Below are 16,171 nucleotides of genomic sequence, written 5' to 3' on the forward strand. Positions count from 1 at the left end.
GGCGGCAGCGAGGCTGGGGGGGAGGGGTGCCCACCATTGCTGAGGCTAATGTAGGTAAACAAAGCCACTGGGGAAGCTCAAACTGGGTGGAGCCCACCGGAGCTCAGGCAGACCTGCCTCCCTCTGTAGACTATTCCTCTGGGGACAGGGCATAGCTAAACAAAAAGCAGCAGAAACCTCAGCAGAGGTAAATGCCCCTGTCTGATAGCTTTGAGGAGAGCAGTTGATCTCCCAGCATGAAGGTTGAGATCTAAGAATGGACAGACTGCCTGCTTAAGTGAGTCCCTGACCCCTGAGTAGCCCAACTGGGAGATACCCTCCACTAGATGCAGACTGACACCTCACATCTCACACGGCAGGGTACACCCCTGAGACGAAGCTTCAAGAGCAAGAATCAGAGAGAGCAACACTCTCTGTTCAACAATATTCTATCTTTTGCAGCCTCAGCTGCTGATACTCAGGCAAACAGGGTCTGGAGTGAACCTCAAGCAAACCCTAACAGACCTACAGCTGAGGGTCCTGACTGTTAGAAGGAAAACTAACAAACAGAAAGGACACCCACACCAAAACCCCATCAATACATCACCATCATCAAAGACCAAAGGCAGATAAAACCACGAAGATGGGGGAAAAAGCAGTGCAGAAAAGCTGGAAATTCAAAAAATCAGAGCGCATCTCCCCCGAAATTAAGGCAATAATTAATAAGTCTACCAACCAAAAAAAGTCCATGACCAGACGAATTCACAGCCGAATTCTACCAGAGGTACAAGGAGGAGCTGGTACCATTCCTTCTGAAACTATTCCAATCAATAGGAAAAGAGGGAATCCTCCCTAACTCATTTTATGAGGCCAACATCATCCTGATACCAAAGCCTGGCAGAGACACAACAAAAAAAGAGAATTTTAGACCAATATCCCTGATGAACATCAATGCAAAAATCCTCAATAAAATAGTAGCAAACCGGATTCAGCAGCACATCAAAAAGCTTATCCACCATGATCAAGTGGGCTTCATCCCTGGGATGCAAGGCTGGTTCAACATTCGCAAATCAATAAACATAATCCAGCATATAAACAGAACCAAAGACAAGAACCACGTGATTATCTCAATAGATGCAGAAAAGACTTTTGACAAAATTCAACAGCCTTCATGCTAAAAACGCTCAATAAATTTGGTATTGATGGAACATACCTCAAAATAATAAGAGCTATTTATGACAAACCCACAGACAATATCATACTGAATGGGCAAAAACTGGAAAAATTCCCTTTGAAAACTGGCACAAGACAGGGATGCCCTCTCTCACCACTCCTATTCAACATAGTGTCGGAAGTTCTGGCTAGGGCAATCAGGCAAGAGAAAGAAATCAAGGGTACTCAGTTAGGAAAAGAAGAAGTCAAATTGTCCCTCTTTGCAGATGACATGATTGTATATTTAGAAAACCCCATTGTCTCAGCCCAAAATCTCCTTAAGTTGATAAGCAACTTCAGCAAAGTCTCAGGATACAAAATTAATGTGCAAAAATCACAAGCATTCTTATACACCAGTAACAGACAAACAGAGAGCCAAATCATGAATGAACTTCCATTCACAATCGCTTCAAAGAGAATAAAATACCTAGGAATCCAACTTACAAGGGATGTAAAGGACCTCTTCAAGGAGAACTACAAACCACTGCTCAGTGAAATAAAAGAGGACACAAACAAATGGAAGAATATACCATGCTCATGGATAGGAAAAATCAATATCATGAAAATGGCCATACTGCCCAAGGTTAGTTATAGATTCAATGCCATCCCCATCAGGCTACCAATGAGTTTCTTCACAGGATTGGAAAAAACTGCTTTAAAGTTCATATGGAACCAAAAAAGAGCCCGCATCGCCAAGACAATCCTAAGTCAAAAGAACAAAGCTGGAGGCATCATGCTACCTGACTTCAAACTATACTACAAGGCTACAGTAACCAAAACAGCATGGTACTGGTACCAAAACAGAGATATAGACCAATGGAACAGAACAGAGTCCTCAGAAATAATACCACACATCTACAGCCATCTGATCTTTGACAAACCTGAGAGAAACAAGAAATGGGGAAAGGATTCCCTATTTAATAAATGGTGCTGGGAAAATTGGCTAGCCATAAGTAGAAAGCTGAAACTGGATCCTTTCCTTACTCCTTATACGAAAATTAATTCAAGATGGATTAGAGACTTAAATGTTAGACCCAATACCATAAAAACCCTAGAGGAAAACCTAGGTAGTACCATTCAGGACATAGGCATGGGCAAAGACTTCATGTCTAAAACACCAAAAGCAACAGCAGCAAAAGCCAAAATTGACAAATGGGATCTAATTAAACTAAAGAGCTTCTGCACAGCAAAAGAAACTCCCATCAGAGTGAACAGGCAACCTACAGAATGGGAGAAAATTTTTGCAATCTACTCATCTGACAAAGGGCTAATATCCATTATCATTTAACCCTTTTCCCTGGCATTCTGTTAGGTACCAGTATCACAAAATTTAATAAGAAACTGTCCTTACTTTTACAAAAATAAACCTATAACCACTCTGGGAGATGTTGGGTGTAGTAAGAATGAAAGATATTAGCAATGTCAGAGATATACACAAATTATTAGGAGGCTGCAGAGGAGAGTTGACTGTGACACAGGAGATAGGCTGGAAAAAAACTATTATAAATAGAGTGATGTGGTACCCACATTTACATTAAACGTAAAGGATTCTAAGATTCCCCTCCCCTGCATTGTGAAAGACAGCCCATAGATAGAACATATGTAGCTTGGCAAAGGTGAAGGTCAGGTCTTTTGGGGGCTCTTCAAATCATGCAGTTTTATTGTGCATATTTCTGTCTACTGGGACAGAGGTTTCTGTTCAGATGTTATTTTGTGAGTTTAAAAATTTAAAAATTCCTTTTCGTCGCTCCTTGGCCTTTTGGCTAAGATCAAGTGTGTGAAATTCCTGTTCATCAAATGTTTAAGAAATGTCCTGTTTCTCCCACTTTGGCTCACTAATATAACAAAATTACATGGTTATTTTTGCAATTCTTTCTACTTACTGGGAATTGTGCTCTAATGTTTTAGCACTTCTTCCCATTTAGTTATTCAACGTTCTGTAAAATATGTTTCATTATCACCACTTACAAACAAGAGAAGTGATATCTCAAAATCCAGGTTCTTAACCACCCATAATCTTACCTAATATAGAGGTTGGGTTGGATTAATTTCTAGGGTTCATTCAGACCCAATAAATAATTCTTTGTTTTGTTTTGTTTTGTCTTTTAGATGGAGTCTAGCTCTGTTGCCAGGCTGGAGTGCAGTGGTGCAATCTCTGCTCACTGCAACCTCCGCCTCCCAGGTTCAAGTGATTCTCCTGCCTCAGCCTCCAGAGTAGCTGGGATTGCAGGCATCCGCCACCACACCTAGTTAATTTTGTTTGTTTTTGTGGTTTTAGTAGAGATAGGATTTCACCATATTGGCCAGGATGGTCTCGATCTCCTGACCTGGTGACCTGCCTACCTCAACCTCCTAAAGTGCTGGGATTTACAGGCGTGAGCCACCGTGCCCGGCCAAACCCAATAAATAGTTCTATGATACATATTTGCCCCATCGATCCTATAAAAAGTAAACAAACTTTACCCAAAATACAATTGATAGTTTTAAGAACTGAATCTGTCAGAGGAGAAAAGGTTTGGGGGTGGGGACAGGGTGACAAAGAAGGAAGTTACAATAAAACTGTGAACTCTAAACTGTATGATATTTTCCTATTGATGGAAACATATTTTTGGAAGAGGTTCAGATAGTATTTTTGTTTTCAGTTGTCCTTCCTATTCCCCAAATGCAGTTCCAGTCCTTGCTCAACTGGGTCCTGTCAGATTCTCCTCATCAGAAAGACCGTGTTAGTAACTGCGGCTGCTGTCAGTGGAGGGAGGACAGGCATTCCCTCCAGGGATCCTCTCTTCACTCCTCTTGATCCTCTGATTCCCCATGTAGTCTGCCAGGCATGGCCCTTCACTTTATATACAGAAGAGATTTAGATATTCTTCCAATTCTTTTCTCCTACAAATAATAGGGTATATTAGTAATGACCTTGGTAACTTCAAAATGAATTTTAAACGTACAGTTTTATCTGTGACTCATAATACTTTGAAGTAGGTAAGGTAAGTTGATTATTTTAGCAATTTATCTGTCACATAGGCAAATCAAATTTTGTGGTTTTACATGTCTTCCTACAGTTTGTCAGGGTTCAACTGTGGAGAAATTAAAAGTCTAAATAATTCATTCAGGTCTAAGCCAGTGAAAATAGGAATACGCCTGTGCCCTGTGTCACCATAGTGATGCATAAATTGTCTATGTTATTTGGGATTTTTGTTTTATATATTTTGTAGGTTTTTCTTATCCACCCACACTCTCATGCATACACATGCTCTCCTAAGGGCTGTTTTTCAGCAGTCTGGAGCTTCTCCCTCTTCCTTCCTCTTGCAACTCTGACTCCTGCTTCCCAGAGCTCTTAGGCTCCAATTCCCTCCTTATTCCCCTTCTGTATTGTGTCTTTTATTGTATTCCTGGTTTTGACTCCTAAGGAACAACCCCTTCACAGTTAAATAAAGATTATAAATTCATTCTCTATGCACTTCATACCTGCCACCCTCCAATCTTACTTTCGCTTTTCTAATATTTTTGCCATTTTCCTTGATAGACTGGCTCAGTGAGAATAAGACATACTGGAATTACAGGAGGTCCTCAAGATAATAACCCTTAGAACAAAACTTCCAGCCTTGAGTTGGTGACTAACGACCCTTCTTCATGCCCTGGGCACTATCTTCATTCACTTCTGCCTTTCCTTCTCTCTTTGCCTTTGAATACATTAGCTTGTAAGTGTGGAACAAAAGCTAGTAAGACCTGCTAAGCCTAGAATTTGGCACAATTGGCCCAACCCTAATTAACTTTACACCCATAGCAAGTACAACTACAGGCTATTAAATTCCACATATTCCCTTTAAACACTATTTTCTGCATTACTTTCTTGTTATTTATTCCTTTGCTTATTGCATCCTCTGATCCTACCTTCTGCAAAATTTTTTCAGGAAAAAATCACAGCCTCTTGATTAGTTGTATTCTCAGGTATTTTATTCTTTTTGTGGCACTTGTAACTGGGATTGCCTCCTTGATTTGGCTCTTAGCTTGAACTTTATTGGTGTGCAGAAATGCTACTCCGTTTTGTACATTGATTTTATATCCTGGATCTTTACTGAAGTCCTTTATCTGTTCTAGGAGCCTTTTGCAGAGTATGAAGGGGACTTAAACTTCAGTAATGTCTTATTTTATTTTTAAAAACCTGAAGCAAATAAGGTGTGTTTTTTTTTTTTTTAAAGAAAAACCACAGCCCCAAATCTCACCTTTCCAAGTAGCTTTTCTTCTCCGGGGATCACAAAGGACTCCTATAGGGAATTAAATGTTTTGTGCTTGGAAGCAGAAAAAATCTCGAAATGACCTTTGCAGGGTAGAGCCAAATGGAAGATCTGGTGACTCAGGCATGAGTATCGTAGAGAAGCCTAGAGGAAAAAGTACATTTTCTGTTTCTTTAAGAGCTTTGGGATAATTATTTTTACCCTTAAGATGAAATTTCTGAGGATCACATAGGAGGATTATTTTTTTTCCTAACTCACTGACTCTTCCCTTTTCCCTCTATTTTCTCTAATATTTCTGCATGTTTTTCAATCATTCAACAAGCATCGATAAAGTACTCATCCCTAGAAGTAAAGCATCTGGGAACACACTTGCTCCTTTTCTCCTTTCATCATTCTATCTTGGTTTGTAATCAAAACTTGCCAGTGGCACACTAGGGCTTAGGAACTGGAGCTAATGGTCTCCAGTTCCAGCCAGGAATGAGATGAGAAAGCCAGAGAACTTGAAGCTCAAATACTAAAGGAGAGACCATCAGCCTAGGCTTTCCCAGGTTGCAAGATAGGCCCACAGAATAGTACCAAAGAAGCCCTGTTTTAAAAAGTAAAAGAGTTGCCAGGGTTCTATCTTGATAAAATTCAGGCAAGCCTGTAAGATACCTCTCTCAGGTGTAGTTTCAGATATTATTCAGTGCATCCAGTGACAGATAGCTAGCTGCTCTTCTGGGCATAGTTTTCTGTTCTCATCAGAAGTAGATTTTAGCAATTTTGATTAGAAATCTTTTAGACTACTTCCTGACTTCCACTGGTCCTGAGCTGTGGTCTTTGTCTTCAACCTCTGAAGTTACAGAAACTGTCATTCTTACTTTATAATTCAGGCATTGTAGGCATATTCTTTGTTTTAAAGTCACTAAATTTCTGTATTCAGAGTTGAAAACTCCAAATTTTCTTAACTTGGCTCCAAAATATGCACTTTTTAGCTCTCATACTTCCTGCTAATATTCTACAGACAAATTGCAACTTTCCTGCATTTCTGCTACCACCAAGCACCCAGAGGATGGCAAAAGAGAGAAGGTCCCAGAGCATATAAGCCTCTTTACCTGAGACAGGTTGCAGTTGTTACCTATTCCCTTTACAGACTACTTCAGCAGTATTGACCCAGGAATGGAAAAGAGCACAGATAGGGACTGAAGACAGAGATCTCTCCAGTCTTCTGGCTAATCTTGGTATAGCCACCTTTAACATCCTCTAGCCAGACTCACAGAAAATGTGAAGCATGGGGTTTGACTCCATTAATATTGGAGCTCTTGTTAGTTCCAGAAGTATCTGGGGCAGTTATAATTGTAGTGCCTCAGAAACTCTGACCTCTGGGAACTTCTTAATCCCTTTTCCCTTGGGACCAAAAGGTCCTCCTGGGATAAACAGGCAGTTAGATGGGAGAAGAAAACGATTTTCTTTCTTCCCATGACAAAGAACCCCTGGTAATCCAGTGCTATATTGACTGCATGTCCTGTAGGCAGTAAGTACATCTCCTGAGTACAGGGATCTGATGTCCACATCCGTCTGTGTTCATATTCACTTGCCTATGCACACTGAACACCTTCTGTGGATCCAATAAGTGAATAGAAATTTTAGTGGGCTTCCTGCTTGTTTTGTTTGATAGGCATTGCCCAAACCATGCTATTGAATGGATTGGTGTTAATCTATCATGGCTTTTATCAAGGTATTATGATAAAAATGCAAGAGAAAACTGAACAAAATCTTACTGAGAAAATGCAATGTGATATTCAGAGAGAAAAGATCTATAATAATTTTTGTTGTGGTGAGAGGTTTAAAAATGGAATTTATAAATAATCCGATGTTAGTTAGGAACCATGTTTTTCCTTTAGGCTTTATTCTCATTTTGAACCTTATATGAATTATTCACACTTATCAACTAATGGAAACAAACATCATAAGTTTCTTCAAGGCCGTTCTTTTGTTTTATTTTTTTTTCCTGTATTTTCCAACATTCTTCCTATTTCTCTTCCCTTTAGAAAAGTGAAAACTCCAGTGGATTTAAAATATATCTTTCTAATTAATTTTTGGTATGCTTATACAGGGCTATATTTATTTATGGAAAAATTCATTTAAAACTGAATTTATACAAATGTCACTGGGTTATAAATCTAATGTTATTCTTTTTTATCAATGCTGTATCTTAAAATTTATACATGTTGCTCTGTATAAGTTAACTTTATTATTTTTGACTGCTGTTCACTACTGAGGAAAGATCATTTGAGAATTTTACCCAATGCCTGTGAATTATGATGCTTTCCTTTCTGGACAGTGGAAACAGATACTATTTCAGGCCCTGTGAGATGATTGGATACTGCTCTCACTAATTCTTTTAGGTGCCCTCCTCCCTTCCTCCACCTTGGGTAGTGTCCTCATCTGCATATATTCTTTCATTACTTGAGGAAGATCGTCTGTAGATTTTCAGGCTTCTGTCTGTGTGCAGCTTTCTTTTCTCCAGTATTCTTTCTTGAGAGCTTTAGCAGCTTTTGTCTTTGTGTACTCCAATTACATCTCCTCAACTTAGGGACCGCACTGAGTTTCATTTGGTCTATCTTTCTTCCCTGCACTGCAGCCTGAAAACTCTTTCAAGACAGAAAACTGGGGCAGTTGTAGGGCCTGCCTCATTTGTTTCACATATTTCAGGGATTACTGTCCTTACTTTCCTGATATCTAGTGTCTTGAAACTCGTTGTTTACTATATTTTATTCCAATTTTGGTTTGTTTCATCTTAGGTCAGTTAAGAAAGCAAATTCAGTCCCTTTCATCACATCTTGGCTAGAAGCTGAATAATATGATAATTTTTAGAGTAATTTGATTCACCTCTCATCAGTATTTGTTGTAGCTGATCTCAAAAGATGCCCACCCCCAATGCAGCATGCTAGTGAAGAATCAATACTTTGTATGAGCCCCTTATTTTCAATCTGAGATGAGTGTTAGATTCACTTTTGATTGAAAGAATGTGTTGGAAGTGAAACTGCTTGAATTCTGAGACAATATATTAAGAGGCCTTGTAGCTGCTACCAGGATCTCACAGTTAAGTTGTTTATGGGAATAACTGACTGCACTGAGACAGTTTTGCTGTGATGAAGCCCACATTAGCTATATGGAAAAAACTCATAAACAGAGGCCTATGCTCAGTCATGCTCTGATGTTTGAACCATCTCAACACAGGGGACAGGCATGTGAATAAAAAAGTCATATTAGACATCCCAGCTGCAATACATGTCACACGAGGAAGAACCAAGAAATTCAGCTAACAGCTACATGGTACAGCCTAGCTGTCATGGTCACATCCAATTACTCAATCCATCCCAGTTCATGATCCAGTCATTGTTGTGCGGAAAAGATTACCCCACTGTTTCCTGTCTGAATTCGCAATGCAAAAATTCATTAGCATAATAAATGCTTATTTAGATGACACTAATAGATAACCAGAATAGAAATCAACAGTCAATCCCTCTTAGACCTGGGAAAGTAGGGCCCTGGCCCTGGTGTCTGACACATTATGGGACCCAAGAGTTGGAGGATTTAGCTTATCAGAGAAGCAAGAAATTATTAAGACTGAAATGGAAACATATGGAATGAAAATAGTTATGAAAGACTTGCACGAAGAAGTTGCATAATTTCTATTGAATAGGATTTGACAATGTTGGAGTATACCTAAATTAAGCCAATTGGTTGTCTTGGATTTGATGGAATCGTTCTGAAATCGAACAGCCCTCATTCCTACTATATGATATGGGCATCTGACCCAGAGAAGACCGGGTCTCCTAGGCTGTGAAGGAAAGAGCAGGTGTGTAAGACTGTGAGCCAGGGGACCCAGAGAATCCCAAGAACACCTGAGCAGGGAAAGGAATAGGATATAGCCTTCTCACAGTGACCACTTCAAGTTAGATGCTGAAAGGGCCAAATGCCACTTAGTGGTGTGCAGTGAAGTGTAAATCTGTCTTGTTCTCCAAATGAGTCCTTGGGACTAGGCCAAGACTGCCTCCCAAGAGAGGCAGGACCATGTACCTAAGTTCCAGTCATGTGAGATATCTCAGGGATACCTGGGGCCACGTAGATATCAGGTCTGGAATGGTGGGATCAGCAGCCCAGGTGATCTCAACCTGACCTCATCACCCTCATTTCATCCACCTCCCACGCAATCTGGTCTAAGGCACTCAGAAATGTATTTCTGAAGCTCGTTCCCACAACCTGCCTGCATGATTAAGACATGGTCTGACCCCGTCCCTGTTTGATGTTGCTCTCAGTCTATACCTTGGACACATTCCTTAACCACAATGCATTCATAAAATTTGATCAGAGAGACCATACCTCATAAGTGTGTCCTTTGTCTAGAATGGAATATGCTATCAATCAATGCGGCCAGTAATTATTCATCACCAGGAGAAAGAAATTCCTGGCCTTCACTCTGTTGGACTCCAGCCCCGTGTACCAAGACATCACCTGTGCACTGTGGCTGGTCTCTGTGCTGAAGGCACCTGAATCACAGGAACTAAAGGTAGGGAGAAAGAGAAGGAAAGATGGACAAAATCTGTGCAATTGAAGAAGAAACCTAAGACCGCCGAAGATGAGAACAGCGTTGTTAGACTCCTGGCAGACTCGAGAGCCCGAGAATAACAAACCGGTCACCAGGGCCCAGCGGCGTAGGCTCGGGGCTGTTCTCCTTCGCTGCAACTGAGGTCCAGGGCAGGACAGGGCGCTCGCTGGTTACCATGGACACGGCGAGCGGATGCACACCAATCAGAAGACAGCGTTCCTCGCTCCTTTAAATACGCCTCACCCAAAGCAACCTCCTCCATTCTGCTGGAACACAAACGCGCTTCTACGTTTCTGTGGAGGAACTTGATTGGTCCTGTAAACCTTGTCCCGCTGGACAAAGACTTGCGAAGGAAAACGAAGTGCCACCAGGACTCCGTGGCCCTCCCTGCCTCCCTCTCCTTTTTCCCTCCATGGCAGTGAAGCTGTGGACGCTTCTCTTCAGGACGGTGAGGTCCAGATGAGTGAGACGCCACATACCGGCAGAGTCCCGGAAGGGTCACCCCAGTAAAAGAGTGGGAAATCCAAGGAAAAGGAATGCAATGGAAGAAACTAAAGAGACTAGGATTAAGAGGATCAAAAGGCAAAAGAGAATAGGGAGACATGAAGGCGAAATGAGGAGAGAGCCCACTGCGAGCAATGCCTCCAATCCCCTCTGCAGCAGCAAAAGCAGAGGGAGAGCTGGAGGAGTCTTGAACCCCTAAATCCATAGTCCGTGTTGCTTTGAAGGAACCTCCAGGGCCATCTTGGAAGAATGTGTGCAGAGCAGCAGGCTCGTTTCAAAGCAGGACTCCACCCCGTTGAGCACACAGCCTTTCAGCAAACTGTTTCACCTATAGGACTCTCCCTTCCGCTCCAGGTGCTCTTTTAGGATGCAAACCTTTCCCATTCCAAATTTGGAATAAATTAGCAACACACTGCTATTTTCAGTTTTCTGTACAAACTTGAAAATTCTGAATGCAGAAAAACTTAAGAAATGAATTAAGGAATGAAAATAATTACAATTTAATTGGTGGACTTTGATAAAATTAAGATAATCTGCCATTGTTGTATGCAACATCATTGCAATATTTAGATATGATATGTAAAGTTCATTTATTTCCAAATTACAGTAATTGGTTTAAGATTTTAGTGACAATTCTAGTTACTACTACTTCAGCGGAATGAAGTTTTCTAAATTTAAGTCAAGAAAAAAATTCTACCTTAAGACTAAAATGATTCAAGAAGAGCTTATCTAATTTGGCATTAATGTCAACAGAATATTTAGCATGTAAAAATCAGGATTTCAGTAACAATGATTTTGTGGAAATAAAAGTAGTAAAACTACATTTTTCTGAATAAACATAATTAATGATTTTATATGTCTTTTTTGGGCAGTTTTTACATTTATTTAAACAGAAAACGTGCACACGAGCTGTCTACTCATTTTCTTCACTGCGCAGCCTGGCATTGGGATTGGCGACTCTGATGGCCAGTTGGGCAGCTCTTTCCACGAAGGCTTTGCGGTTCTTGGAGGAAACATTGTGAGCAATCTTGGCACAGTAAGATTTATTGCACATCAGCAGCACTTCCAGCTCCTTGACGTTGTGGACGAGGAACTCCCGGAAGCCAATGGGCAGCATGTGCTTTGTTTTTTTGTTGCTCCCATAACCAATGTTGGGCATCAAGATCTGGCCCTTGAGTCTTCTACCAACCCTGTTGTCAACACCTCTGGGTTTCCACCAGTTATGCTTAATTTTGACATATCGGTCTGACTGGTGCTGGATGAACTTCTTGGTTCTCTTTTTGACGATCTTGGGCTTCACAAGGGGTCTGAGGGCGGCCATGATGCCGAGGAGGAGATGGCTGCCACCTCCGTAGGCAGCGCCGAGGAAATTGTATCTCATTTTATGTGTTGGATCCACTGTTTATGAATAGAACCTCCTGACATACGTAATCTTACATATAAAATAAATATTCTGTTTTGTAATTCAAATTTTAGCCTTACCACTCGAGTATTTTATATTAATGAGTTTATCCTAACATGGTACATTGCAACACGGCCTATTGCCATGAAATTCACAAGTTTTCTATTTTGAATCCAAGAACAAATGAAAATGTCTTTTCAGACATTTGTTTTATTGTCGACTGTTATGGAAGATACCGGTGAGCATGCTATTGTATGAATCTTTAGAGAGACTGTGATCAACATTCAAAGACTTTGGGAATGCAGTGATTATGGACTAAAGAGTATATGTGGTCAAGTGAAAAGTAAATTTAGCATGTCCAGAAAATGAATTATTGTTCACATTTTCCTGCATATTCTGATCAAGAATTGCATTTGAGTTCACCATCAACTGAGAAGGGTAAGAATCTTGGAGGGTGAAGAGAAGCCAGCATCTGTGGGCAACGGATATAATGGATATGGATGGATGGATATAATGCGCTGTCATGAGTAATGCTGAAGTTAGTATTAAATAAATGCTACTAAGGAATTGTGGAGGCAAGATCTGTATAATTTCCTCAAAACATGTTCCAAAGGGTCATAGTATTGTGAGTAATAGCAGCATTGCTTCAATTTTCTTGAGGTGGAAAATATAGAATTAACTAGGAATGGCACATTTGACAATATAAAAGAATGAACAAATGCTACCTGTATTGAACTGGAAGAAATGGCACCTTGAGGCTGCAAAGAATCTTTATGTAAACTGATTGGACAATATATACATATATAAGGACTTTTCTCTAACTGTTATTCTAACTTTTTAATGATAAGCCTATATACATTTTATAATAGGCTTATAAATATTAAAATGCATTTTAAACATTATTTATATTGACAAGGATTTTTCAAACTCCATAAGTGGCCTTTAATGCAGTTGAACGTGCCCTCTTAATACATCATAGTGCATTTTGAACTGATTTGTTCTGTGACTCTTTTGTTTCTGCCTCTCTTCCCCTGACCACTACTTCTGTTGTTTTCTCTCCATGCTACTCTCCCTACACCAGAAGTTAAGGATAATGTAGGGGCTCCTCAGGGGTTTTTGGTAGGTTTCCTTCTCTTCTTACTCTGTTCTTTTCCTGGGCCATCCCTTCTACTTCCATTGCTTCACTTATAATCCGTAATCAATTCCCATATTCATATCTTATTTGAGGGCCAAATCTGTAAGTCCAAAAATCAATAACCATGATAAAATTAACCTACACCATTTTGTTATAAGACCAACAGGTTTGTATGTCCACTGTTTAGTAACAGAACCATTACACTCAGATAGCAGGAATGCAGCAGAGATAGGATTTATTGATCATAGAGTGTCAAGCAAGGATATGGGAGAAGACGCTGAAATCCATCTCCCTGAGGGGTTCTGGGGAAGAATTTTTAAGGGGATGGAGGGTGACGGGATGGAAAATCAGAGTTGTTTACGTTCAGGGCAAGGAGAATGAAGTCATCTGGATGAGGAAACTGCAGACAACAAACAACTATGAGGCAGCAGGTCAGAGAGCAATCTGACTTAATAATCAATGCTGAAAGTGCTGCAAGCTTGGTTTATTTTTGTTTATCTATCTCCCGTCTTCCCTGATTAATTTTATACAGTTTATAGAAGTGATTCTCATTTCTTTTATCAAATTTTCAACTTTACCACATTATATACTCATTTTTTTTTCATGCTTTAATGCCTTTAGTTTTCCGCCCCCCTTAATATTTATAGATGTTATCTTCAGGAGTATCAGGTCTGTCTGGATGTTACTTAACCATGCCAGAAATGGAAAACTGTCTGATACTAGTACAAGCACTCGAGGTTTCTTATGATTTAGTTTGCTTTGTATACTTTTTTCCATTCTTATAGTTTTTATTCTGTGTTATATTTATATATATTCTGTGTTATATTTAAAGTGAATTTCTTCTGAACAGCATATAGGACAGACTTGCTTTTTTTTGAAAAAAAAATTCATCTATTTCTTCCATTCATTTAGACTTAGGTTTCTCAGCCAGAGCACTGTAAACATTTGGACTAGACACTTCTTTGTTGCTGCAGCTGGGAGTAGAGTGCTATTCTGTACATTGTAGGATTCATTTTTTTTAATTATTATACCTTAAGTTCTAGGGTACATGTGCACAACGTGCAGGTTTGTTACATAGGTATACATGTGCCATGTTGGTTTGCTGCACCCATCAACTCATCATTTATGTTAGGTATTTCTCCTAATGCTATCCCTCCCCTAGCCCCCCACCCTCCAACTGGCCCCAGTGTGTGATGTTCCCCACCCTTTGTCCAAGTGTTCTCATTGTTCAGTTCCCACTTATGAGTGAGAACATGCGGTGTTTGGGTTTCTATCCTTGTGATAGTTTACTGAGAATGATGGTTTCCAGCTTCATCCATGTCCCTACAAAGGACATGAACTCATCCTTTTTATGGCTTCATAGTATTCCATGGTGTATATGTGTCTCATTTTCTAGTCCAGTCTATCATTGATGGACATTTGGGTTGGTTCCAAGTCTTTGCTATTGTGAATAGTGCTGCAATAAACATATGTGTACGTGTGTCTTTATAGTAGTATGATTTCTAATCCTTGAGTATATACTCAGTAATGGGATCGCTGGGTGAAAGGGTATTTCTAGTTCTAGATCCTTGAGGAATCTCCACACTGTCTTCCACAATGCTTAAACTAATTTACACTCCCACCAACAGTGTAAAAGCATTCCTATTTCTCCACATCCTCTCCAGCATCTGTTGTTTCTTGACTTTTTGATGATCACCACAGTAACTGGTGTGAGATGGTATCTCATTGTGGTTTTGATTTGCATTTCTCTGATGATCAGTGATGATGAGCATTTTTTCATGTGTCTGCTGACTGCATACATGTCATCTTTTGAGAAGTGTCTGTTCATATTCTTTGCCCACTTTTTGGTGGGACTGTTTGCTTTTTTTTCTTGTAAATTTGTTTAAGTTCTTTGTAGATTCTTGATATTAGCCCTTTGTCAGATGCAAAAATTTTCTCCCATTCTGTAGATTGCCTGTTCACTCTGATGCTAGTTTATTTTGCTGTGCAGAAGCTCTTTAGTTTAATTAGATCCCATTTGTCAATTTTTGCTTTTGTTGCCATTGCTTTTGGTGTTTTAGTCATGAAGTCTTTACTCATGCCTATGTGCTGAGTGGTGTTGCCTAGGTTTTCTTCCAGGGTTTTTATGGTTTTAGGTCTTACGTTTAAGTCTTTAATTCACCTTGAGTTAATTTTTGCATAAGGCATAGGGAGGAGTTCAGTTTCAGTTTTCTGGTTATGGCTAGCCAGTTTTCCCAATACCATTTATTCAATATGGCATCCTTTCCCCATTGCTTGTTTTTGTCAGGTTTGTCAAAGATCAGATGGTTGTAGATGTGTAGTGTTATTTCTGAGGCCTCTGTACTGTTCTATTGGTCTATATATCTGTTTTGGTATCAGTATCATGCTGTTTTAATTACTGTAGCCTTGTAGTATAGTTTAAAGTCAGTTAGCATGATTCCTCCAGCTTCACTCTTTTTGCTTAGAACTGTCTTGTCTATACAGGCTCTTTTCTTGGCTCCATATGAAATTTAAAGTAGATTTTTCTAATTCTGTGAAGAAAGTCAATGGTAGCTTGATGGGGATAGCATTGAATCTATAAATTACTTAGGGCAGTATGGCCATTTTCACAATGTTGATTCTTCCTATCCATGAGTATGGAATATTTTTCCATTTGTTTGTGTCCTCTCTTATTTCCTTGAGCAGTGGTTTGTAGTTGTCCTTGAAGAGGTCCTTTACATCCCTTATAAGTTGTATTCTTAGGCATTTTATTCTCTTTGTTGCAGTTGTGATTGAGACTTCACTCATGATTTGGCTCTCTGTTTGTCTATTCTTGGTATATAGGAATGCTTGTGATTTTTGCACATTAATTTTGTATCCTGAGATTTGCTGAAGTTGCTTATCAGCTTAAGGAGATTTTGGGCTGAGATGATGGGGTTTTGTAAATACACAATCATGTCACCTGCAAACAGAGAAAATTTGACTTCCTCTCTTCGTATATGAATTCCCTTTATTTCTTTCTCTTGCCTGATTGCCCTGGCTGGAACATCCAATACTATGTTGAATAAAAGTGGTGAGAGAGAGCATCCTTATCTTTTGAAAGTTTTAAAAGGGAATGCTTCCAGATTTTG

At 39.7% G+C, this 16,171-nt stretch overlaps 1 protein-coding gene across 1 annotated transcript; it reads right to left on the minus strand.

Annotated features, from left to right (window-relative positions):
* Nucleotides 1-11,437: 11,437 nt before the first annotated feature.
* Nucleotides 11,438-11,887, minus strand: LOC126935266 (60S ribosomal protein L32-like). Its single transcript, XM_050756515.1, has one exon. It carries the CDS (start codon nucleotides 11,843-11,845, stop codon nucleotides 11,438-11,440), a length of 408 nt encoding a protein of 135 aa, XP_050612472.1. The 5' UTR covers nucleotides 11,846-11,887.
* Nucleotides 11,888-16,171: the final 4,284 nt, after the last annotated feature.

The sequence above is a fragment of the Macaca thibetana genome, chromosome 14 (assembly GCF_024542745.1).
Source record: "Macaca thibetana thibetana isolate TM-01 chromosome 14, ASM2454274v1, whole genome shotgun sequence".
Taxonomy (NCBI): Eukaryota; Metazoa; Chordata; class Mammalia; order Primates; family Cercopithecidae; genus Macaca; species Macaca thibetana.

Excerpts from the sequence above, each read along its gene's own strand:
- LOC126935266 (XM_050756515.1), bottom strand. The coding sequence starts at position 11,845 with ATGGCCGCCCTCAGACCCCTTGTGAAGCCCAAGATCGTCAAAAAGAGA.